Source organism: Ranitomeya imitator, chromosome 7, assembly GCF_032444005.1.
Source record: "Ranitomeya imitator isolate aRanImi1 chromosome 7, aRanImi1.pri, whole genome shotgun sequence".
Classification (NCBI taxonomy): domain Eukaryota; kingdom Metazoa; phylum Chordata; class Amphibia; order Anura; family Dendrobatidae; genus Ranitomeya; species Ranitomeya imitator.
The window spans coordinates 44,404,046-44,430,321 of NC_091288.1; the positions used below are offsets into that span (position 1 = coordinate 44,404,046).

At 41.1% G+C, this 26,276-nt stretch overlaps 1 protein-coding gene across 3 annotated transcripts in view; it reads left to right on the forward strand.

Moving 5' to 3' along the window:
• MAP3K20 (mitogen-activated protein kinase kinase kinase 20) overlaps positions 1–25,723 on the forward strand; it is a 196,013-nt gene extending 170,290 nt beyond the window's left edge. For 2 of the 3 annotated variants that reach the window (XM_069733162.1, XM_069733164.1), the window contains exons 17-20: positions 10,951–11,067; positions 13,521–13,595; positions 13,970–14,114; positions 24,859–25,686. In XM_069733162.1, the coding sequence (XP_069589263.1) occupies positions 10,951–11,067; positions 13,521–13,595; positions 13,970–14,114; positions 24,859–25,553 (1,032 nt within the window). In that variant the 3' untranslated portion in view covers positions 25,554–25,686. Of the gene's footprint in view, positions 1–10,950; positions 11,068–13,520; positions 13,596–13,969; positions 14,115–24,858 lie in introns of all 3 variants that reach the window. The other variant, XM_069733161.1, reaches the window with a different exon arrangement.
• Positions 25,724–26,276: the final 553 nt, after the last annotated feature.

The window sequence follows — 26,276 nt, forward strand, 5'->3', positions numbered from 1 at the left end:
GCTGGAGGGGGCACTACTTCAGGCTGTCCATGGTGCACCAAGGTCCTCAATTGTAAATTACTTCAAAGATCGTTATCTTGAAAAGTAGGCTATGGATTTTGGAAGAACATGACATGTATTCTTCTTCTGAAGGACATCTACCCTATGTGGAGATGAGCACATCTCATACTGTAATTTTGCCTTGACAATTTCCCCTTAAAGGGATTATTTCCAAATTAGCAAGTGATCTCCTACCTAAATGATAGGGGATAACTTCCTGATTGCTTGGATCATCAAAGATCCCAACACTGGGACTCTCGAAACCATGAACCGGAATCCACATATATATTTTGAATGGACGGCAGGTGTCCTTGCTCATCTTCAGCTCCATTCATTATCTATGGGACTGCCAGTCAAGGCAGAATATAGTGTTTGGCTATTTCCAGCACTTCCATAGACAATAAGTAGAGTGGACGTCGAGCATGCGCACTCGGCTCCATCGATGATGGAGCTGCAAACTCCCGTTCTGGGGATCACTGTGGGTTGCAGTGGTCAGACCCCAAGCAATCAAAAACTTGTTATTTTGGGAATAACCCTGGAAGAATAGTTTCTTACAGCCATGGTAGAAATCTGATATTACAAACCACAGTTTGTCAGCTAAAATGTTATCAATGAACTCTGAGAACAATGATTCCTCAGCTCTGTATATTTTTATCCATGTGATCCAATAGCAAAAAATGAATAATTCCAAGAATAACATTATATAATAGTAATGTTATATAAGCAATTACTTACTATCATTTTTTAAGAACATTAGTGATCCATTCAAAGTCCAAGGGACTGACACTGAAATGCAGACGGAATACTCATGTTCAACCTCCGCTCCATCAGAAATCCTACTGAATGCAGTTGTCTAGTGTGCGGGAATGGGGGCCACCAGTGATCAGACAGTTATCACTTATCCCGTGGATAGACAATAAATGTCCATTGTATGATGACGCCTTTAAAGAGGTTATCCAGGACTTTGTTTTTTAATTTACAATATGCCTAAACACTAATATGCAGCTTGTTGCTAACTACCAGCCTGTTGTGGTGAGCTCTGATCTCTGCTGGAACAAAAACGTCACAGACGGCTCCTGCTGAAGATACAACGGCTTCCGCTGACGTGACATCCGCAGAGCAGTGACTTCTCTTCCGCTCAGCTTTATTGACGGGGTGTGACTGCCAACATCATACTGATTGACTGTCAGCTCCTTGCTGCCTAACTGTGGGAAGTCGGCTGTCAATCAGCATGACGTCGACAGTCACACTCGGTCTACAGAGCAGCCGAGAGAAGAGCTGCTGTGTTGACATGGACTGTTCAAAGCCTCTTTCTATTCTTTTATATTTATTTTGCAGGAACTATGCAAAATTAAATGCTGTTTGGGCCTGAACACTATCAGATACTATTACAAATCAATAAGATCCATTGAGTTCCTTTGTAAGGCTACATTCACATTTGCGTTGGTGGGCGCAGCGTCGGCGACGCAACCAACAACGCATGTACACAACGCAGCGTTTTGCGACGCATGCGTTGTCATAAGAGCGTAAAGATCAGGAATTTCGGCACAGGGAAAACGCTACAAGTAGCGTCCTCTGCGCCCTGTCTTATGTGTCAATATGATGCATGCGTCGTAAAACGCATTACAATGCATACCGGCGCATGTCCATGCGCCCCCCATGTTAAAGATAGGGGCGCATGACACATGCGTCGGTATCCGTCGACGACGCTGCGCCCAACAACGCAAATGTGAACGTAGCCTAAGACAGATCCATAATGGGCAAAAGCCATGACGCAGGTGTGTTGTCAAGCCACAGGGCTCATTCAGACATTAGTGTCTCATGTACGCGTCCTGATACTGATGGCAAAAACTGATGAAAATCTGCCTAATTTCACACTTAGGGCTCTTTTTTTGAGAGAAAAAAAAGTCAGATTTACGGACCGAAAAAACGGAGGAAAATCATGCGATTGTCATGCGATTTTTTATCGCAACATCCGTATGACATCCGTATTGCTGTCCGATTTTTACGCACCGGTGTCCTTTGAAAAGCCGGCAAATCAGTGCTGTGTACAGTAAAATCACACTGACTGATTAGAATAGAAAAGATAGCATAGATATATACACATAGAATAGGTATATATACATATATATATGTCACTGAGACACCTATATATATATATATTTAATACAGAGATAGATAGCAGAAAAGCCGGTAATTCAATTGCCGGCTTTTGCTAGCTCCTTCACAAACCCGACAGGATATGAGACATGGTTTACATACAGTAAACCATTTCATATCCCTTATTTTATTACATATTCCTGACTACTAATGTAAGAAGTGTCTGTGTGTGAAATTTGGGGGCTCTAGCTGTTAAAATAAAGGGTTAAATCACAGAAAAAACTGGCGTGGGCTCCCGCGCAATTTTCTCCACCAGAGTGGTAAAGCCAGTGACTGAGGGCAGATATTATTAGCCTAGAGAGGGACCATGGTTATTGCCCCCCCCTGGCTAAAAACATCTGCTCCCAGCCACCCCAGAAAAGGCACATCTGGAAGATGCGCCTATTCCGGCACTTGGCCTCTCTCTTCCCAATCCCCTGTAGCGGTGGAATATGGGGTAATGAAGGGTTAATGTCACCTTGCTATTGTAAGGTGACATTAAGCCAGGTTAATAATGGAGAGATGTCAATAAGACACCTATCCATTATTAATCCAATAGTAGTAAATTGTTAATAAAACACACACATTATTACAAAGTATTTTAATGAAATAAGACACAGGGTGTTGTAATAGTTTATTATACTCTCAATCCAATTGAAGACCCTTGTCACCTGAAACAAAGTTAAAATAAAAAATCAACAATATCCCATACCTTCCGTCGTTCAGTCTTGTCCCACGCTGTAATCCATCTGAAGGGGTTAAATAATTTTACAGCCAGGAGCCTGCTAATGCAGCTGTGCTCCTGACTGTAAAATCTGGTGAATGAATGGGAAGCAGGGGAGCGTAGCTACCTAGACTTGCGGTGCTGCGCCCCCTGCTGGCATAAGCTCATATATCTATTCTATTCTAACTTGTCAGTGTGATTTTACTGTACACTGCGCTGAATTGCCGGCTTCTCAAAGGACACCGGTGCGTAAAAATCGGACATCACTCGCATGGTCCGAGTGCTGTGCAATTTTTTTCTCGCACCCTTTGACCTACATTGGCGAGTCTCGTCCGAGAAGCGCAGCAATACACAGCATGCTGCGATATTTTCTCAGTCCAATTTCAGCTGAGAAAAAAAATCGCAGATGAGATGTCACCCATTGAATAACATTGGTCCGAGTGCAATCCGATTTTTTATCGGATTGCACTTGTCCGTTTTTCTCGTAAGTGGAAGAGAGCCCTAAGAGTTTTTTCAGCGTTTTCCTTGTTTTTTCTTGCAGTGTTTTTGATGCGTTTTTATGCAGCAGTTTTGGCACGCTAGATTTGTCTCTTGTGCATACTGATAAAGTTTAGTGTGGAAGAAAAAAGTCCTATTCCATAGAATCAGGTTTTGGCACAAAAAAATGCAGCAAAACATGATACCTGCGTTTTTGGTGCGTTTTTTCACCACCCATGCAAGTCAATAGGTGAAAAACACTAAAATAATACTGAAATGAGTGACATGCTCTATGTCCAAAAAAACATGCCAAGCACAAAATACTGATGACTAAAAAAGCAATGTGTGTGCATGAGATTTCGGAAATCTCATAGGCTTTGTTGGTACTGTAAAATGCATCTGAAAATTAGCATAAAAAAACGCAGCAAAAACGCATAGTATGAACTTAGCCTAAAAATCATGATGCAAATCGGTCAATTTTTTTTAAGCCCGAGAAAAATCTGAATGAGGCTTTATTAAGTGCTTTCAGTCGCTTTTTCAAAGCATATATCTTGAAGGTTTTGCTAATAAGAAGATACTAACTGGTTGTATATGATTATTATTATGGATATTTGTGCTTTATAATTTTCATCAAAAACTCCTTCATAAGTAAACATTATAAAAGTACTAACAAAACCTTGTTATGACATTTTATTCTTTTCCATTTTTAAGTGTCATTTGTTTTTTCATTTTACTTTTGGATACATTCTTTTTCTGTGAGGGAGTGAATCTGCATTGCATGAAACATCATTATTCATAGCACATTGCACATTTTATGCTAAATTAATCCATCAAATGTTTAGGCTTCTGTAGTCCATGTGCTTGAAATTAATTGTTGATCAATGCATCGCAAGCCTCACAGGCAAATAAGGAAATTTTCTGACCCATGACATGTAGTGGATTTGGCTTGTGTTGGTTAAGTGTTCTGTTATTTTCCGTGTGTTTTATTTTCATGCCAGGTTTGTATGTGTGGATAAATTGATTTTTTTTTGTATCTAATGAAATCATTAGAGCTAGTGATCCTGTGACATGTTCATGGTCATTACAAGCTTCACTAACTGTATATCTCCTGTTAGGTGTGGGCTAATGGCTGCTCATCGTCTATTAGAAATAGCTGGCTACATACAGAGAAACCCTTCTCATATATTGGCACTGGTGGAATGAGCGCAGAGCCGCCATTGTGGCAGCACGTCGTACTATATTCGGGAATCCAAGCTTAAAAGTAAAAAAAATTGGGCCTACACTTCCATCTCACCCATCAGTGTCCTTGGTCAACGAACGGCACTCACGCTAAGGCTTCATTCAGACGTCCGTTTTTCACATACGTGTTCGATCGGTGATTTTCACGGATAGAACACTCACTCATTATATTCTATGGGGCTGTTCACATGGCCTTGTTTTTGGCAGACAGTGTGTCCTTGCAAAAATCACAGAGACATGTCTATTTTTTTTTTACTGGCATCACAGATGAAAATTACCAATGCAAGTCTATGGGTCACTGATAGCATCAGCTGTGCTGTCCGTGACTAACACTGCAATGGATAGGAGAAGATTTGTAATTTATTTATCCATACATGAAAATCACACCGACCGAACACTGATGAAAATTGGATTCAAATCACAGGCCGTTTTTGTGCATCGTGAAAAATCACGTAGGTCTGACTGAGGCCTAACATGTACATGCCCCACGAAATAATTTCACGGGCCCCAATAACTTCGTTAAGGGTAATTCAACACTTTACTGCATGGGGCTTAGCCCAACATGGGTAAACCAAACTATCCTAGAAGTGAGGTGGCACCATACCTTAACTGCTAGGAGGTAATGCATATAATAGATCAATTTTTGTAGACCACTGATGACCGAAAATGGCATTTAGAGAGGAGTTTTTTAATAACCACAGTCAATAGGCCCTGGGCAATGACCCTATAGCACGGGCCGATCAAGGCTGTTAAATGGCTACATCTGGGCTCCTTTGTTTGCCTATTCAGTAGACCGACAAACATTTTAGGTGCTCAGAATGATGCAATTATGACAATTGTTCTGTGCCCATAGAATATCATGTTATTGGCAGCACAACTATTGATAATATTGGACGATTACCAGCCTGTTTAGATCATTACCCCATTATTAGCTTGTCTAAGGCTAGCTGCAGACGACTGTCTTCTCTCATCGGAGAGAATCGTGCAGATTATGCAAATGACACTCTGATCAAACTCTGATCTGAGTGTGATCTGATTCTCTCAGATATAGAAAAGATGAAGAAGAAAATTTCTCCATCTTCTCGGTCAATTCATGAAATTTGGACCTCACTCAGATAAAATCCGAGTGCAGTCTCTCACTGGCTTGCATAGTTGAGTTTGATTAAAAAAGGTTGACATGTGCATGGCCCCAAAGAATTACATTGGTTCGAGTGTGATCCGAAATGTCTGTCATGTGCTCGGCCCTAAAGAATAGCATTGGTCGGAGAGCAAACCAATGTTTTTGGACTGAAAATTCGGTCACGTGCACAAGCCCTTAACGGGACAAAACTTCTTGACTACAGATAAAGGAGGTAACAGGGTTTACTATATGGCTGGAGGGGATGATATAATGTGCACTAGTAGGAGGCTGTCACTATATACACTAGTATGTTAATAGTGTATATTTAATGTATTAATTTTCATAGGAATGTAGAAAAGTTTTGAAACATTAACGATTTAAATATACTTTATGTTCTTCAATCTTTTATGTTAGATTCTCCTATTTATATCGAAGGAAAAAAAATGGGATAACCAGTGTGTTCTAGTAGTAATACAAAATGAGCTATCCCTGGGGATGTAGAGTCAAAGTCTTCAGAGTCTAGAAAAGTAGAGTAGTCTGAACTGTGGCTTACTGACTCCACTGCCCTGGGCGCACTAATGAATTCATTCCCAATCCAACCAAAATTCTAAAATGCTTTCGTTATCTGGATACCAATCGTTATTGACTTTTACACTACCACAACCACAGCAATATTAAAATGACTCGCTGTATATATGTTTTATCTTTTGTAACTTCTTCTAATTGCTTCAGGCTTCCAAAGTCATAAGGAAGCTAAAAGAAGTGACCGGTCCATTCTTCTGGTGGCTTCAAGAAGAATGTTAAAGAAAGACTCCAGCGGAAAAGCTGCCACAAAAACATCTAAAAACACTTCAGAAAAGACGCTTAAGATAAAACAAACCCTTGGAGAGTTTCTGCTCTAAAAACTCAGTGTGAATATTCCTTCAAAGTTATGTGCACAATAGATGGTGGCCCGATTCTAATGCATCGGGTATTCTAGAATATGTATGTAGCTTATTTATGAAGATTTTAGAATAATACATTGAATACACAGGATTCGGCCAGCCGCGACCAATTAGCAAAGCATGGTTCAAATTCTGCGCCAATTCGGACTGCGCCTGTCGCTGATTGTTCGCCGCCGGCCACGTAGTATATAGCACAGCCACGTAGTATATAACAACCCATGTAGTAAATAGCACAGCCACATAGTATATTGCACAGCCACGTAGTATATTGCCCAGCCATGTAGTACATTGCACAGCCCACGTAGTACATTGCACAGCCCACGTAGTACATTGCACAGCCCAAGCAGTATATTGCACAGCCCACACAGTATATTGCACAGCCCACGCAGTATATTGCACAGCCCACGTAGTATATTGCACAGCCCACGTAATATATTGCACAGCCCACGTAGTATATTGCACAGCCCACGTAGTATGTTGCACAGCCCACGTAGTATATAGCAATGTGGGCATCATATTCCTGTTAAAAAAAAGAATTAAAATAAAAAATAGTTATATACTCACCTTCCGTTGGCCCCCAGATCCAGGCAAAGCGTTTACTGATGCTCCTCACGCGCTCCAGTCTCAAGAGTGCATTGCGGTCTCACAACATGATGACGTAGTGGTCTCGCGAGACCGCTACATCATTATCTCGCGAGATTGCAATGCATGGAGCGGTCACTGGATCGTCGCGAGGAGCGGGAAAGGCCTGGGCTGGATCCGAGGGGCCGACGGACAGTGAGTTTATAACTATTTTTTTTAACTATTTTTAACATTAGATCTTTTTACTATTGATGCTGCATAGGCAGCATCAATAATAAAAAGTTGGTCACACGGGGTTAATAGCAGCGTTAACGGAGTGTGTTACACCACGGCATAACGCGGTCCATTAATGCTGCCATTAACCCTGTGTGAGCGCTGACTGGAGGGGAGTATGGATCGGGCACTGACTGCGGGGAGTAAGGAGCGGCCATTTTGCGGCCGGACTGTGCCCGTCGCCGATTGGTCGTGGCTGTTTTGCCGCGACCAATCGGCGACTTGGGATTTCCGGGACAGACAGACGGAAGTGACCCTTAGACAGTTATATAGTAGATGGAGTTTTTTGAAGCAATCTGTAACAGTGAGTTTTCTAGTAGAAACCACTTCAGGAAACACTCCTTCTTTGGGGAGTAGAGCAAAAACTATGTGGGTACACTACCTTCTAAAAGACAAAGTGTGCACATACAGTGGGTATGGAAAGTATTCAGACCCTTTCCCTTTGCTCAGTATTGAGTAGAAGCACCCTTTTGAGCTAGTACAGCCATGAGTCTTTTCACACCTGGATTTGAGGATCCTCTGTCATTCTTCCTTGCAGATCCTCTCCTGTTCCGTCAGGTTGGATGGTGAACGTTGGTGGTCAGCCATTTTCAGGTCTCTCCAGAGATGCTCAAATGGGTTTAGGTCAGGGCTCTGGCTGGGCCAGTCAAGAGTGGTCACAGAGTTGTTCTGAAGCCACTCCTTTGTTATTTTAGCTGTGTGCTTAGGGTTATTGTCTTGTGGAAAGGTGAACCTTCGGCCAAGTCTGAGGTCCAGAGCCCTCTGGAAGAGGTTTTCATGCAGGATATCTCTGAACTTGGCCGCATTCATGTTTCCTTTAATGACAACCAGTCGTCCTGTCCCTGCAGCTTAAAAACACCCCCATAGCATGATGCTGCCACCACGTTTCACTGTTGGGATTGTGTACATTGTAAAGGGAACATGTCACCCCAAAAATCGAAGATGAGCTGCGGCCACCGGCATCAGGGGCTTATCTACAGCATTCTGTAATGCTATAGAAGCCCCCGATGTATCCAGAAAGATGAGAAAAAGAGGTTAGATTATACTCACCCAGGGGCGGTCCCGTCTGGGTTCGATGGGCGTCGCGGTCCGGTCTGGGGCCTCCTATCTTCTTACGATGACGTCCTCTTCTTGTCTTCACACCGCTGCTCTGGCGCAGGCGTACTTTGTCTGCCCTGTTGAGGGCAGAGCAAAGCACTGCAGTGCGCAGGCGCTGGGAAAGGTCAGAGAGGCCTGGCGCCTGCGCACTGCAGTACTTTCCTCTGCCCTCAACAGGGCAAACAAAGTACGCCTGCACCGGAGCAGCGGCGTGAAGACAAGAAGAGGACGTCATTGTAAGAAGATAGGAGGCCCCAGACCGGACCGCGACGCCCATCGGATCGGACCGCCCGCATGAGTATAATCTAACCCTTCTTTTTCTCATCTTTCAGGATACATTGGGGGCTTATCCACAGCATTACAGAATGCTGTAGATAAGCCCTGTTGCCAGTGAGCTTAGCTCGCCTTCGTACCCGGACCGCAGCAGGACTGCCCCTGGGTGATTATAATATAACCTCTTTTTCTCATCTTTCAGGATACATCGGAGGGCTTATCTAAAGCATTACAGCAGCCGCAGCTCATCTTCAATTCGATTTTTGGGGTGACAGGTTCCCTTTAATGAGAAAAAAATAAACTTTTTTGAATTTACCAAATGGCTGCAATGAAACAAAGAGTGAAAAATGTAAAGGGGTCTGAATACTTTCCGCACCAATGTAGCCTAATAGGAGACAGATTGTTTCTGTTAGTGATATGAAGTATTATGTAGAGTCTTTTGAAGCTGGTCCGCTTAGAAAAATTTGTCAAAAAAATGCTGAAAGAATCTTATTCATTTCTATTGGAAAATAACATGCTGGTAAAGCTTCTGAGCTTTTTTATTCTGCATACAGTAAGGTTTTGAAAAACACTATGTTCAAGAAAAGAAAGTGCATGTAATTTTTGTTGCAGGTGATCCAGAGAAACCTCTCCAAACTAGGTACTGTCCAATGAAAAGACGGCACAAGGGTATGTGCACAAAATATTTTTTTAGGTGCCGGCCTACCCACATCGCTGTTGAAGCAGAAGATGCTTTGGGAAAAAGCACGTGATGTTTTTCCTGAAATGTATTTTTTACGTAGTTTTTGAGGAAGCTGCCTGAAGAATTGAGGGGTCATTTCTTTGAGCCACGGCACGGATTTAAAAATCTGAAGCTGTAAAAAAAAGTGAAAAAAGCCATAACATATGCATAGCAAGGCATTTTCACATTGCTGTGCATATATTATTTTTGCCAATGCCTTAGATCTTTTCTGGCTGGTTCCAGGGAGAATACACCTGAAAAAGAAGTTGTGTGCACATACCCTAAAGCTTTTCAGGACAAAAAATAACTCTTCCAAACCTTCTGAAACCACCTGAAAAATCGCTTACTAGATGTTTTAAAAAGAATGAACATATGCACAGCAATGTCAAAACTTCAGCTTATTTTAACTGATTCAGGTTTTGAAAGCTATGAAGATGTGAAAACTAGTGACTAATCCATTCTTCTGGTGGCTTCCATTTGTTTATATATAATTTTTTTGAAAAAATGCCAATGGCAAAGCTGCAGCTAAGACGACAAAAGAGGAGCCAAAGAAAATGCTTCTTTAAAAACATTGCAAGCGTCTCCCTGAAACGTCTTCTTATTGCAAATATTCAATGGGTACACTGGCACCTATAAGACACCATGTGCACAAACCCCAAAACTTAAAAACTGCTTTAAGAAAAGAAAAACTTTTCCAAAACCTCCCCAAAAAAAGAGAGTTTCCTGAAGAGGTTGATGCTTGAAAAACTCTTGGGTGTTAGTAGTCGATTCATCAAGACCGGTGATTCTCTCACCGGTCTTGATGAGGATGCGTTATGGAGCAGACGTTCCTGATTCAGTACGAGTCTCACGCGTAGTGGCGTGCGCTGTTATGTGCGCCCCACCACAAATCTTATTCCAGCCCCTAAGATTTGTACCATAGTGAACATGACTGCTCATCATGAATTTGACAGAAATGGGGCAAGAATGACATGAAAGCGCCAGAAGTCACATTATTTAACCAGAAATCTGTTGAAAACGCTTTGATGATTCACCGCCATGGTTTTTTAACTTCTGACTTCCAATAATGAATAATCCATTAGGAGTGTAAAGCCCCAATTTGGACACTTTTCATATTTTATTATGAAATTGCTTTACTGACTATCCCATTACAAATGAGGTTGAGAATTCAAGAAATACAACAAAAATAGAGACGTCTGTCTGTAGAATATTCCAGTCAATGTAGTGGTAGATTGGGTCATCCCTAGGAACCGACTGCACTTGGTGGAAAGTAGAAGTCACTTTCTTCTTTCCAAATTAAAATAGTTTATCTTTATTTCAGGATTGTAAATGGAAACTGTACATGGAACTTGATGGAGATGAAATTGCTATTACCTACATCAAGGATGTGACATTCACTAGAAGTGACCCAGAGGCCGAGGTTCTACGGATGACTAAAGTAAGTGATGTTAAAAGCCCATTATCGCAACGACTTGATGGTGTATTATACGTTTCTACAGACACATCAGTGTCCATGAACAACTTTCACTAACAGGCAGATAAATTCTAGATAATTTTTGAAAAGACGCCAAGCTCTTTGTTGAAATCATGTTCATAATACTTGACAACTTTTTAAAATGCTTATGTGGGAATCAAGGAGGTCTTCCTGTTTTTGGAAGCCCCCCCCCCCCAGACATTCTAGGAGAAATGGCAAGTATGCTATTGCATGGGTATTATAAAGAAAGACATTTATGGAATATCCATAGGATGTGACCACAGGGGATCCAGCAGTGGAAGCTTTTCAGGTGCACAAGTATCCTGCGCATTACAATTACACCTTTGAATCCAGACAGAGGTGACAATAAGGACTCGTGTAGATGAACGTATAACTCGTACGAGTGCTATCCATCGTTTTGAAGGATAGCACTCATCCACATGTTATTTTATGGGGCTGTGCACATGTCCGACTTGGTCCCAGGAAAAAATCTCAGCGTGCACGTTTTGCCTCCGAAAATCAGATGACACTCCATTAAAGCCCTTGGGTCCATGGGAAAAATGTCCAGAAATTCCACCTGACAAAATCCCAATGGAAAGTGCCAAGAGGAAAACAGTAAAACTTGAAAATTAAATACAACTACACTAGAAAATATCCAGCCCTACCCTTATACCTTTTATACCTTATTATTGGGGCAGTTCAGTTATCTTCAGCCTCCTTGCTGCTCCTACTTTGGACCAGCAACATTGTTACGCCACAGTTACACTGTGTGCTCCCCATGCTTCTAGATTAGGCTTTACCACTGCATCATTGGCACTGAATCTGGCCGAATCAGGAGCTAACAGTGCCCACCAGCGATCCCAGTACTTACAAGCTCTATTGGAAAGAGTTTGTAAACACTATGCTTGTTCAGCCACCGCTGCTAGATCTAAGCGGTGGCCGGTAACCAAGCAGCAAACAAAAAATAAATAAAACTGTAATTATCAGGGACGGCAGGATTAAGTTTTATAAACAGTAAATTAAAAAGTTGCTTATTTTCACAAGGACATTTTAATTATACTGATTAATGAAAATGGGAAAACCCCTATTAAGTTAAGATTAGTGATGAGCGAATATACTCGTTACTCGAGATTTCTCGAGCATGAGTATTTGTTAGTGCTCGGAGATTTAGTTTTCATTGCCTCAGCGGAATGAGTTACAGCTTTTAGCCAGCATACAGTAAGTACATGTGGGGGTTGCCTGGTTGCTAGGGAATCCCCACATGTAATCAAGCTGGCTAGTAGCTGTAAATCATCCAGCTGCGGCGAAAAAAACTAAATCTCAGAGAACTAAAAAATACTCAGAGGACACCTGAGTGTGCTCGGGAAATCTCGAGTAACGAGTATATTCGCTCATCACTAGTTAAGATCCCAACATGAGTTTTTGGAGACTTTTTTACTCCACCAAAAATGCGGCGTCTAAGGGTATGTGCACACGTATTCTGGAGGACGGCGGCTTTTTCCGCAGCGGATTTGGAAAAACCACAGTGCAAAACCGCTGCGGTTTTTCCTGCGGATTTCTCGCGGTTTCTACTGCGGATTCCGCTGCGGCTTTACACCTGCAGTTTTCTATTGGAGCAGGTGTAAAACCGCAGCGGAATCCGCACAAAGAATTGACATGCTGCGGAATATAAACCGCTGCGTTTCCGCGCGTTTTTATTCTGCAGCATGTGCACTGCGAATTTCATTTCCCATAGGTTAACATGGTACTGTTAACTCAAGGGAAACCGCTGCGGATCCGCAGCAACATCCGCAGCGTGTGCACATAGACTTACAGTTCTGTGAAAGTGAAACTGGGGATAGGATTTATAATAAATGGGATATACAGAAATTTCATGCCCACTCTGCTTCATTTTAACTCAATGTAAACTGTTCTGTATTGCGAGTCTCAAATCCACAACATGTCAATTTTCTCCTGCGGGTACTCTGAGTTTTATGTGTGGATTTTCCCCATGGAATTGCATAAGATGCAGAAAACCTGCATGTAAAAAAAAAGCATATCTACCCAGTGGAAACTCACTAAACACTTACGTAATCCACAACTGACTATATTACTTACATTTTATCAAAGCCAAATAAAAGTATCAAAAAACAAAGCAGATTTATCTAAAGCATGAAATGCCAAAGAGATGAAAATTGCAGCATCAAAAACAATAAAAAATGCAAAAAAAATGCAAATAACCTAATTTACATAATACGTGCAAAAATTCTGCAGAAAATCTTCAACATCAAAAAATCACCATTAGGCTTCTAGTGTGAATATAGCCCCAATGTATTGGTGCTAAGCCAGAATTCTGATCCAATATAAGGTATACAGGTACGGTAAAGGTTATAATGTAATTAATCAATATGTTGGGTATTTTTTCTACTATTCCTCAGCCACCTTTTGTAATGGAGAAATGGATTGTTGGAATCTCAGAGAGTGAGTCTGTGGAGTGCCTTGTAACCTACGAGGTGAGTTAAACAGTCACACGTACATGTATAGGAACCAAAAACATACACACACTCTAGTGGTAGAAAAGAGAATTCTGGAGGACTGGTGTGTTTGGAGTCCTCCTTTAAGCTTGTGTGTCTATTTATATAATATAGGACAATATGATTGCTCTGCCAGGCTGCTAATAGACAATCTGGCAACCTGAAATGATGGCCAGAGTGGCTGGGAGTGAATGGAGGCCTTCAGCCAGTTGGCTCAGTTCTCCCTAATAAAATCCCATTTATTGTATGTATGTATCTGTTTTGTTCTTCTGTTGTTTTGGGTCATTTCAATGCAGTATGTTTATAAAGCTGCTTTTTGTTCTTATTTTTTCTTTCTTTTTGCCTTCCAAAAGAATGAAGTCAGGACTCCTAAATTAACCAAACACATTCATAAAATTCACTGGAACAAGATGAAAAACCAAGATGCAGTGAAGCCGATCCAACTCGCCATTAAGTCGTCGTTGCTAAATTCTGAGACCAAACCTAACAACAGTTCCAGTAAGAGCTCCAAATTACAACATGAAACGCTGTTATTAGATTAAAGGGAATGTATCGCTAATGTTTATATTACTAATTTAAACCAGATGTTGATATTCTTATTTTCTATTTTTTGTTCTTTTTCTGATAGTACCGTAATTTTTTTTTTATTTTCTGTATGACTAGTGTGGCTGTTTTACTGTTAAAGGGTTTATTCAGGCCTTTTATTTTTAATATAGGTTTAAAAACTAAAAGGCAGGTAGTTGCTAAATATCTGCCTGTTTGCTCTGCGCCAGCAACGTGTAGGTCACCGACCGTTCCTGCTGGCAATTCAGCTGCTTAATATCAACAGAACCGATCTTCCTTTTCTGGGCCTGCTCCGTCGCCGGGGCATGGCTGCTGACATCATGCCAATTGGCAGCTGGCTTCCCGCAGTTAGTCAGTAGGGAGCCGGCTCTTAGTCAGCATGATGTCGGCATTCATGACCCGTCAACAGAGCAAAGCAGAGCTGCTCTGTTGACGTGATATCAGCAGGCCCCGGCAGCAGCAGCCTTTGACTGCTCTGTGCTGGCAGAGATTGGCGCCGAGTACAAAAAGCAGGTAGGTTTTAGGCCCATAGTAAAAAAACAGTTTTGGATAAACCCTTTAACAGCATAATATACTTTTCATCAGCCTTATGTATAGGCCAAATCTAACTTATTGACTTCTGAGGGGAGGGGTTTCTAGTCATGCTCTGTGACCTGTGCAGAAATCATTGTGCAGAGAGTAGGAGGTGGTGAGCTGTGACCATCATTTCATGGTTTTTTTTATATACATATAAATACATAACCGTGTGTATTTGTCTATTTTACAATCCAATAGCATTTTATAATGGTGTATAGTAGTCTCATAGGGACAAAGCTTTGTAATGTGGTGCCATGTAAGGGGTTAAAAAAAAGTTTCTGACAATAGAAGACTTTATCAGCATGCAAAAGTGCTGACTGCTCAGATACCCAATGAAAATTATTGATTTATCCCTGCACAATGTGTTCCTACAATGGAAAGTATAATATTTTTCACAATTTTGGACCTCTTGAGTAAAAACCAGGACCTGTCAACAGAAGAATCCTTCTATATTATTTCAAAATACACTTTTTCGGTGATTCCTTTGTATCTCCGTTCATACTGCACCCACACACACAAATGATACACCATTTGAAAGGTAAACTTGCCCTCTTCAGCAAGGAAATGGCCAAACAAAACACACATCCACGATGTGATCACAAAATACATTTTAAACATTATTTTCATAAAACTGCAGACAGGAAAAATGACCTGCAGGTGGCACCACACTACCCCAAAACACAATACCACAAAGCTGAAACAAATCCTAACATTTGCCTTGGGGGCTTTCCAGTTTGCCGAACTCCTTGCCCAGCCGATTTCAGGCAGGTACATATAAAATATTTGCAACATATGTGGAAGTAGAATAAAAGTCAAACTTTTCGGCGTGCTGAATTTGCAGAATCGGCAAAACAAAAATTGGAAGAGGACACTCAGTTTACACAGAACATTATGTTCAGTGATGAGGCTAACTGTTTTGGGTGGGCCATTTATATGGATACACCTAAATAACATGGGAATGGTGACAGTTTTCTTGCGTAGGGTGTCTTGCATTGAAATCTGCTGCAATGACCCGGGTGCTGCATTCACCAGACATCAACACAATTTCTATCCCCTCCTTACGTGTTAACCTCTGCGACATGTCAATGGCTGTAAACCAAGAGAAACTTGTAAATAACTCATGAAAGAATAAAGTTGCGTGAAAGCCAAGCACACCATTGTTTTTCTTGTGAAATTCTCAATAAGTTTGATGTCACATAACCCTCTTCCCATTGGAGAAAATAAAGTTGGATCTAAAATGGCCAACTTCAAAATGGCCGCCATGGTCACCACCCATCTTGAAAAGTTTTCCCCCTCCCATATACTAATGGGCAACAAACAGGAAGTTGATATCACCAACCATTCCTATTATTTAGGTATATCCATATACATGGCCCACCCTGTAGACTCCAAAATAATGATGGATCCCTAAAATAATTTCTGATGGGATAAACAGTGCTTATTCCTTTAACTGCATATATACAACATATTGGCTGTTTCTCCACTTTTCTGGAATTATTTATTCTTTATTGGTGGTTTTATTATTTGCACCTTATTCTCTATTAGTCATTTTTGTATGTTGTCTTTCTTTTTTAAAGGTAACCTTTCAGGTCGGATAACCCTATTCACCTGGAGATAATGGGTTAATCTGCAGGTTTATAGCCTTAGGAAGGTGCCCGGTTTCCATACCGAAAGCAAACTTTATTCCTCCCAGGAGCCACCGGCTTTCAGTCATACCGCCATGACTGTGCGGCTACACTCGGCCACCACAGCTATAGCCGCAGGTGACAGTCGGCTACGCTCTTCATTTTCTCCCGGGTCCTGCTCTTTCACTATGGCAACTGGGCGCCTTCCTAAAGCTATTAATCTGCAGATTAAGCCTATATAATAGCATTATCTGACCTGACAGAATCCCCTTAAGCCTTTGATTTTTCCTCAACAACTTTGCTTATCCAGATGTTTTAGACAGATTCATGAAATGAAACTTTTTAAAATGTCGCATTTTTTTTCTTGGTTCCTGGAGTAAGGTTTTGGACAAATTTTTATTTTGGCGTACATGCAACATTTTAAAGGAATTCATGAACCGCAGAAGCTATCATGATGAATTTGGCACAAAAATATCTGTGCGTACCAAAAAGATGACATAGAAAAAAAATCACATATATCTTCTTGATTGTTTATAGATAGAGATTAGTGATGAGTGAGCATGCTTGGGTGCTAACCGAGTGACTTCGGCATGCTCGAAAAATATGTTCCGAGTCCCCACGGCTCCGTGCATCACGGCTGTTCGACAGCGACGTATCCAGGGATTGCCTAACAAACCGGCAATCCATGTATGTGTTGCAGCTGTCAAACAGCCGTGAGACATGCAGCCGCGGGGACTCGGAACATATTATTCAAGCACGCCGAAGTCACTCGGTTAGCACCCAAGCATGCTCAGATAACACCTTATCCGATCACGTTCGCTCATCACTAGTAGGGATATACTTGTCTGAATCTACATTAAAATATTATGAGTTGTAGGTTCACAGAAGACAGAGATTTACCAAGATTGTACAATCCATTCTATTGCTAGCATTGTATTTAAGATAGAGGGAATAAAAGAGATCTGTATAGATCATTAATATATCGATAGATAGATCGATAGATAGATATGTACAGTTAGGGCCAGAAATATTTGGACAGTGACACAAGTTTTGTTACTTTAGCTGTTTACAAAAACATGTTCAGAAATACAATTATATATATAATATGGGCTGAAAGTGCACACTCCCAGCTGCAATATGATAGTTTCCACATCCAAATCGGAGAAAGGGTTTAGGAATCATAGCTCTGTAATGCATAGCGTCCTCTTTTTCAAGGGACCAAAAGTAATTGGACAATGGACTCTAAGGGCTGCAATTAACTCTGAAGGCGTCTCCCTCGTTAACCTGTAATCAATGAAGTAGTTAAAAGGTCAGGGGTGGATTCCAGGTGTGTGGTTTTGCATTTGGAAGCTGTTGCTGTGAGCAGACAACATGCGGTCAAAGGAACTCTCAATTGAGGTGAAGCAGAACATCCTGAGGCTGAAAAAAAAGAAAAAATCCATCAGAGAGATAGCAGACATGCTTGGAGTAGCAAAATCAACAGTTGGGTACATTCTGAGAAAAAAGGAATTGACTGGTGAGCTTGGGAACTCAAAAAGGCCTGGGCGTCCACGGATGACAACAGTGGTGGATGATCGCCGCATACTTAATTGGGGGAAGAAGAACCCGTTCACAACATCAACTGAAGTCCAGAACACTCTCAGTGAAGTAGGTGTATCTGTCTCTAAGTCAACAGTAAAGAGAAAACTCCATGACAGTAAATACAAAGAGTTCACATCTAGATGCAAACCATTCATCAATACCAAAAATAGACAGGCCAGAGTTAAATTTGCAGAAAAACACCTCAAGAAGCCAGCTCAGTTCTGGAAAAGTATTCTATGGACAGATGAGACAAAGATCAACCTGTACCAGAATGATGGGAAGAAAAAAGTTTGGAGAAGAAAGGGAACGGCACATGATCCAAGGCACACCACATCCTCTGTAAAACATGGTGTAGGCAACGTGATGGCATGGGCATGCATGGCTTTCAATGGCACTGGGTCACTTGTGTTTATTGATGACATAAGAGCAGACAAGAGTAGCCGGATGAATTCTGAAGTGTACCGGGATATACTTTCAGCCCAGATTCAGCCAAATGCTGCAAAGTTGATTGGACGGCGCTTCATAGTACAGATGGACAATGACCCCAAGCATACAGCCAAAGCTACCCAGGAGTTCATGAGTGCCAAAAAGTGGAACATTCTGCAATGGCCAAGTCAATCTCCAGATCTAAACCCAATTGAGCATGCATTTCACTTGCTCAAATCCAGACTTAAGACGGAAAGACCCACAAACAAGCAAGACCTGAAGGCTGCGGCTGTAAAGGCCTGGCAAAGCATTAAGAAGGAGGAAACCCAGCGTTTGGTGATGTCCATGGGTTCCAGACTTAAGGCAGTGATTGCCTCCAAAGGATTTGCAACAAAATATTGAAAATAAAAATATTTTGTTTGGGTTATGTTTATTTGTCCAATTACTTTTGACCTCCTAAAATGTGGAGTGTTTGTAAAGAAATGTGTACAATTCCTACATTTTCTATCAGATATTTTTGTTCAACCCTTCAAATTAAACGTTACAATCTGCACTTGAATTCTGTTGTAGAGGTTTCATTTCAAATCCAATGTGGTGGCATGCAGAGCCCAACTCGCAAAGATTGTGTCACTGTCCAAATATTTCTGGCCCTAACTGTATGTATACTTAGATAGATAGATAGATAGATAGATAGATAGATAGATATGTATGTATAGATAGATAGATAGATATGTATGTATACTTAGATAGAAAGAGACCTTGATGTTCTGTAAAGTGAATCATCATTCATGAAAACTGCAGCAGCCATCATGCTGAAGAGAATAGGTAATAAAAGTTAAATAAAAAAAATATATATAATTAAGCACACCAGTAGCGCTTCAGAAACTGTGAATCCTGCAGCGGATACAAATACAGTGCCACCCTTCTGTATTAGTAGCTATAAACAGGTATATATATATAATAATAATCCGCGCTGGGTTCTCCAGTTTTGTGACCACTAAATACCTCCAAAAAACAATAAATATTTCACCTTTTATATGACAATAAAAAACTATTAAAAAATAATAAGTTTGTGCTGTGTTTTAAAATAGCTCCACCGTGGAGCACAACATTACCATAAGGAAATTCTGAGCGAGATAATAAATTGATTTTTTACCTAGTGCGGTATAGTGGATAATATCCACAGTTCCCTTTAGTCGGTCTTTGTAAAAGTCCAAATGTGGAAAAATGCGGCTTCGGTGGAGTTTTTTTTCTCCCTCTTTTGCTTTCACGTGAGCGGGCTCCAGGCAGTGCCCCGGCCGGCGGCAAACAGCCCTATGCTCGCTCACTGCTAGTAGCGACTAAGCGCTGTTGTGCAGCTCTCGGTTCTCTGCCTCTGCAGGACCTTGCGTGACGTCACGGTCATGTGATTGCTCACGTGACTTGCTACAGATAGCACGGTGGACCAATTTCCTACTAGTTTCGGAATAGGACGTATTCCTTCGTATTCCTTCCCTGATGAAGGAATACGTCCTATTCCGAAACTAGTAGGAAATTGGTCCACCGTGCTATCTGTAGCAAATCACGTGAGCAATCACATGACCGTGACGTCACGCAAGGTCCTGCAGAGGCAGAGAACCGAGAGCTGCACAACAGCGCTTAGTCGCTACTAGCAGTGAGCGAGCATAGGGCTGTTTGCCGCCGGCCGGGGCACTGCCTGGAGCCCGCTCACGTGAAAGCAAAAGAGGGAGAAAAAAAAACTCCACCGAAGCCGCATTTTTCCACATTTGGACTTTTACAAAGACCGACTAAAGGGAACTGTGGATATTATCCACTATACCGCACTAGGTAAAAAATCAATTTATTATCTCGCTCAGAATTTCCTTATGGTAATGTTGTGCTCCACGGTGGAGCTATTTTAAAACACAGCACAAACTTATTATTTTTTAATAGTTTTTTATTGTCATATAAAAGGTGCAAATATTTATTCTTTTTTGGAGGTATTTAGTGGTCACAAAACTGGAGAACCCAGCGCGGATTATTTTTATATATATACCTTTTTAAAAATATATATATAGCATATAAAAATAGTTTTCCTAAAAAAAAAAAAAAAAAAGTTATTTCCGGAATCTTAAAGTTATTTTACAATTATTTTTTGCAGACCAGAGGGAATGTAATGAAAAGATTGAAAGATCTCTTTGAGTTACCACCAAGGGGCAGTGTTACTCCCTGGGAGTAAGAACAACTTGCAGACTAAATATTGAGCGCTTCTCGTGATTTTTTTTTTTATTTGGTAATTACAATTTTAATAAAGTTAATTACAAGTGGCACTTTTTTTGCTACATTTTGTTGCAATTTCAGATGGAAAAAAAAATCAAGATCTCTACATTTCAGTATCATTAATTTGCAAGTCAAATACTTGTAAAAATTGCATTTGAAAGAGTAGTTGAAAAAGTGTAAGTGTATGTGCACAAAAAGGGAATGCTTGAGATTGGATGCGGTGAAAAAGGGGTCACAGAAAAAAAAAATCAAAAATATCACAGAAAAAAATATAATTACCAAAACCATATCAGATTTAAAAAAATGCATTAGCCGGATGCAGTAGACCCCCATGATAAAGGCGGGGGCAGCACAGGTGCAAAATACTAATGCAAAGAGCCACTCACAAACCTACCAATTCATGGACGGGGTAGCTGCCTGGTATTACTAATGCACACATATGAGGCTTGCATATGACACAGGTCACACACAGGTAATGCAGTGTCTGGCTTACAGCCTATTGATGACGCCCAAACTATTAGATCAGGTGGGCTGCCCAGCATATACAAGTGCGCCCCACAAGGACTGAAGACCCAATTTGCCCAACCAACACTAAAGGGCCTGGCTTTATCCTGCATAAATATGGAAAAATGTGCAGAAAAATAATGCATAAAATACAATACATTACATGAGGAAATTGTCGATATTTTGGCCAAAATACGCAAGCTTGCAACCCACGTCAAGGGTCCTCATACTTGCGAGTCCCTACACTAAAATTAAAAATGGTTCACAGAAAAAGGACAAGGATTCAAAAAGACATCACAGAAAAAGAAACAGCTAACACTAAGTAAGGTTAGAAATGCATTTGAAGGATGCAGGAGACCCCAATGATAAAGGTGGGGGCAGCAGAGGTGCAAAATACTCATGCAAACAGTCCCTCACAAATCTACCAATTCATGGAGGGAGTGGCTGCCTAGCATTAAAAATTCACCCAGATGAGGCTTGCATAGGGGGCCATTGTAAAAGCCCTTAGGCTATGTGCACACACTGCGGATTTTGCTGCGGATCCGCAGCGGTTTTCCATGAGTTTACAGTACCATGTAAACCTATGGAAAACAAAATCCGCAGTGCACATGCTGCGGAAAAAAACGTGCGGAAACGCTGCGTTGTTTATTTCGCAGCATGTCAATTCTTTGTGCGGATTCCGCAGCGGTTTTACACCTGCTCCATAATAGAAATCCGCAGGTGTAAAACCGCAGGTGGAATCCGCACAAAAACTGCAGTAAATCCGCAGGTAATCTGCAGTGCGGTTTACCTGCGGATTTACAAAAACAGGTGCGGAAAAATCCGCAGACATCCCACCTACGTGTGCACATACCCTAAAGCTAGGACAGGTGATAACTAGTAGATTGGTGGCTAACCGACCGATGGGACCCCACCACTGGCCAGAATGGGACACTTTTATCCCTGTTAGAATGGAGCAGCAGTGCGCATGCTCGACCATTGCTCCATTAATTTTCTATGGAACTGCAGGAGAAAGCCGAGAGCAATCATCAGTAGTCCCATTGAGAATCAATGGAGCAGCGGTTGAGCATGTGCGCTGCCGCTGCATTCTAACGAGGATAAAAGTGATTCGTTCTTGTGATTGTTAAAGGTCCCAGCAGTCAGACTCACAACAATCTACAATTTATCAACTATCCTAAAAATGTCTTGAAGATGATTCATCCCGTTGCTAATTTTGCGTTCATTTTAGAAAATAGCTTGTATTTTGCACAATGCTAGTCTCTCTCTTTAGTACTTTCATAGTTTTAACACTTACATATTGGCTTTCTTGCTCTGCTAATTCTGAATTAAAGGGGTTTTCTACTTTAAGAAAACTGGATCCCAAACACTTTAATATAAAGTGGGTACGGAAAATATTCATACCCCTTTAAATGTTTCACCCTGTTACATTGCAGCCATTTGGTAAATTCAAAAAAGTTCATTTTTTGTCTCATTAATGTGCACTCTGCACCCCATCTTGACTGAAAAAAAACCAGAAATGTAGATTTTTTTGCAATTTATTGAAAAAGAAAAACTGAAATCTCACATGGTCATAAGTATTCAGACCCTTTGCTCAGTATTGAGTAGAAGCACCTTTTGAGCTAGTACAGCCATGAGTCTTCTGATGCATCAACTTTTTCACCCCTGGATTTGGGGATCCTCTGCCATTCTTCCTTGCAGATCCTCTCCAGTTCCGTCAGGTTGGATGGTGAACGTTGGTGGACAGCCATTTTCAGGTCTCTCCAGAGAGGCTCAGTTGGGTTTAGGTCAGGGATCGGGCTGGGCCAGTCAAGAATGGTCACAGAGTTGTTCTGAAGCTACTGCTTTGTTATTTCAGCTGTGTGCTTAGGGTCATTGTCTTGTTGGAATGTGAACCTTTGGCCAAGTCTGAGGTCCAGAGCACTCTGGAAGAGGTTTTCATCCAGGATCTCTCTGTACTTGGCTTCATTCATGTTTCCTTCAATGGCAACCAGTCGTCCTGTCCCTGCAGTTGAAAAACACCTTAGCATGATGCTGCCACCACCATGTTTCACTGTTGGGATTGTATTGGGCAGGTGATGAGCAGTGCCTGGTTTTCTCCACACATACCGCTTAGAATTATCACCAAAAATGTCTTTGTCTCATCAGACCATAGAATCTTATTTCTCATAGTCTGGGAGTCCTCCATGTGCTTTTTAGCAAACTCTATGCGGGCTTTCATATGTCTTGCACTGAGGAGAGGCTTCCTTCGGGCCACTCTGCCATAAAGGCCCGACTGGTGGAGGGCTGCAGTGATAGTTGACTTTGTGGAACTTTCTGCCATCTCCCTACTGCATCTCTGGAGCTCAGCCACAGTGATATTGGGGTTCTTCACCTTTCTTACCAAGGCTCTTCTCCCACGATTGCTCAGTTTGGCTGGACAGCCAAGTCTAGGAAGACTTCTGGTGGTCCCAAACTTCTTCCATTTAAGGATTATGGAGGCCACTGTGCTCTTAGGAACCTTGAGTACTGCAGAAATTCTGTTGTAACCTTGGACAGATCTGTGCCTTGCCACAATTCTGTCTCTGAGCTCCTTGGCCAGTTCCTTTCACCTCATGGTTCTCATTTGGTCTGACATGCACTGTGAGCTATGAGGTCTTATAGACAGGTGTGTGCATTTCCAAATCAAGTCCTATCAGTTTAATTAAACACAGCTGGACTCCAATGAAGGAGTAGAACCATCTCACGGAGGATCACAAGGAAATGGACAGCATGTGACTTAAATATGAGTGTCTGAGCAATGGGTCTGAATACTTATGACCATGTGATATTTCAGTTTTTCTTTTTTATTACATTTGCAAAAATTTTTACATTTCTGTTTTTTTTCAGTCGAGATGGGGTGCAGAGTGCGCATTAATGTGAAAAAATGATTTTTTTTTTTCAATTTATCAAATGGCTGCAATGAAACAAAGAGTGAAAAATTTAAAGGGGTATGAATACTTTACATACACACTGTATGTAATATAACAAACAGAGCAGGAAGTCACCCTCTCTGTTCTAGTGCTAGCTGTTTGCCACCGCTCCAGTCTCTGTGTTTTGGCCATAGTGGTAATGTCAGGATGACAATGAGCATCACTGCGGCAGAAAATCACTGAGCTTGGAGGTTCATGCCGCTTACATTGGCAGAGACGCTGAGCTCAATGACTGTTTGCAGGAGTGACGTCACCACTGTAGCCAAGACACTGGGACTGGAGCAGTGTCAGCGAGACCCGGTGAGGGTGAGTACCTGCACTGTTTGCTATGATATATATAGCGGGACCCCTGCTCAGGACCTTTAGACAGAACAGTAAGCTGCTTCAAAGAGGGTTGGATAAGTCACTCATACAACCCATCCCATTGATTTCAGAGGTGTCTGTAGTGCTGTGATGAAACCCTTTAACTAATAAAAATGATGTTTTTAAAGCAATGGCAAACAATAAGAGAAGATGGCAGAGCCAGTGGAAAAACATAAATGAAGACAGATTTTCATAAATAAGCTCATAAATAAGCTCCATTGTGATCTGTATTTGGTTGTGGATATCTTCACCATTTTTGAGAATTTGTAGTAAGATTTTGCATTCAAAATTATTTACATTCAGTGATTGTAATGACCCCTAATTTACTACATAGGGGTTTTTTTTCTTTCTTTTATTCTGGATTGTATTCACTAATGGTAATTTGTATTCCCGCAGATGTTGACCTTCAATGGATCTACACTTTGAGGATGCGTCAGATGGCCTTGCATGTCTCTTCTCCGCATTCCTCTGGCTTACCTGGTTCTCAGTCTTCCAGCCTTACAAATCTATCCCAAGTGTTTCCATATCTTCAGAACCAAGAATCCTATGCTGCTGCCGTCAGACGAGCCCGAGTCACATCTACATTACAAGTCACCCCTATCAATCTTTCTCGTAGCTCCTCACCAACGCAGCTAGGAATAACTAAAAATCTGTCTTCCTTGTCTATCCAAAGCTCTAAAGGCAGCAGTGCATCAAGTACGGCTTCTGATAGCCCATCAGAGATAGAAAGGGCCCGAAAAAGGGCAAACAGCAGATATTACCAGCAAAACTTTCATAATTCATCCACGCAAAGAAGAATGGATAAAAAGAGCCCTCAGACAAGCAGTGGAAAATATAAGTCATACGCAACAGCACAAAGTAATTCAAGGTCTCATGATTATAAACCACATAGAACTGCCCAAAACCAAAGTAGATATATACCAGGAATGCCAGTGCCATCCTCCGATGCTGCTAATGGAGAAGAAAGCAAGGTTAACAATGATGGAGGGTGGATAAAGGTAGACTATTCCAAGAAAAGTCATAAACCACAAACAACAAGCAAGTCGAAAAAAGAGAGACCCAGACTGTCTAGCCGTAGTAGCCGTCAATAGTGTCAACTTAGGCTTACTATTTATTTTTAAAGAATTTTATCTAATTTAATTGGGTGCTTAATATCAATTATATATAATGGATATATATTTTACCTATTTATATTTTTACATACACTTGGCACGGTTTCTCTATTTCTATGCAAATCTGCAAATAAATGTATGGAGTTCTTAATCTTTCTATATTTGTTTATTTTAAATACATTTTTAAGACAAAATGGGCATTCAAGTCTCCCCAACCAGGAGCGTTCATTTAGCAGTTTCCCCTTGCCTAACTTAGGAATTCATATGCATATAGTTTCTATGGACGGTAGACATTCCTGATCAATTACTTACATAAAATTGACAACGTTTTTCATACAGTATTAAAAAATGGATATCGACCATTGTCTGCGGAGATTCGGACTGATTGCCAGCGTAATAAAATATTGTATGCTGTGGCTCCCATTTTTACGTAGCTATAGCATTGATGGTATTTTACATACAGTGGAAAAAATAAATTGCACTATTTGACGATTTTCAGCAGCAGAGAGATCCATTTTCTTTCCCATATTGCTTGAAACCTGTGGCCTGATAAATAATGTAGAATGTCCATTTTAAGTAGTTTTTCTTTAATTGGGCTCATCTGGCAAACTAATTATCACAAGTGTTTGAGATTGATTTCAGTGATCCAAAGAGCCCAGACACACAATACCGTCTTTGAATTTATTTGAAAAACGAAAAATT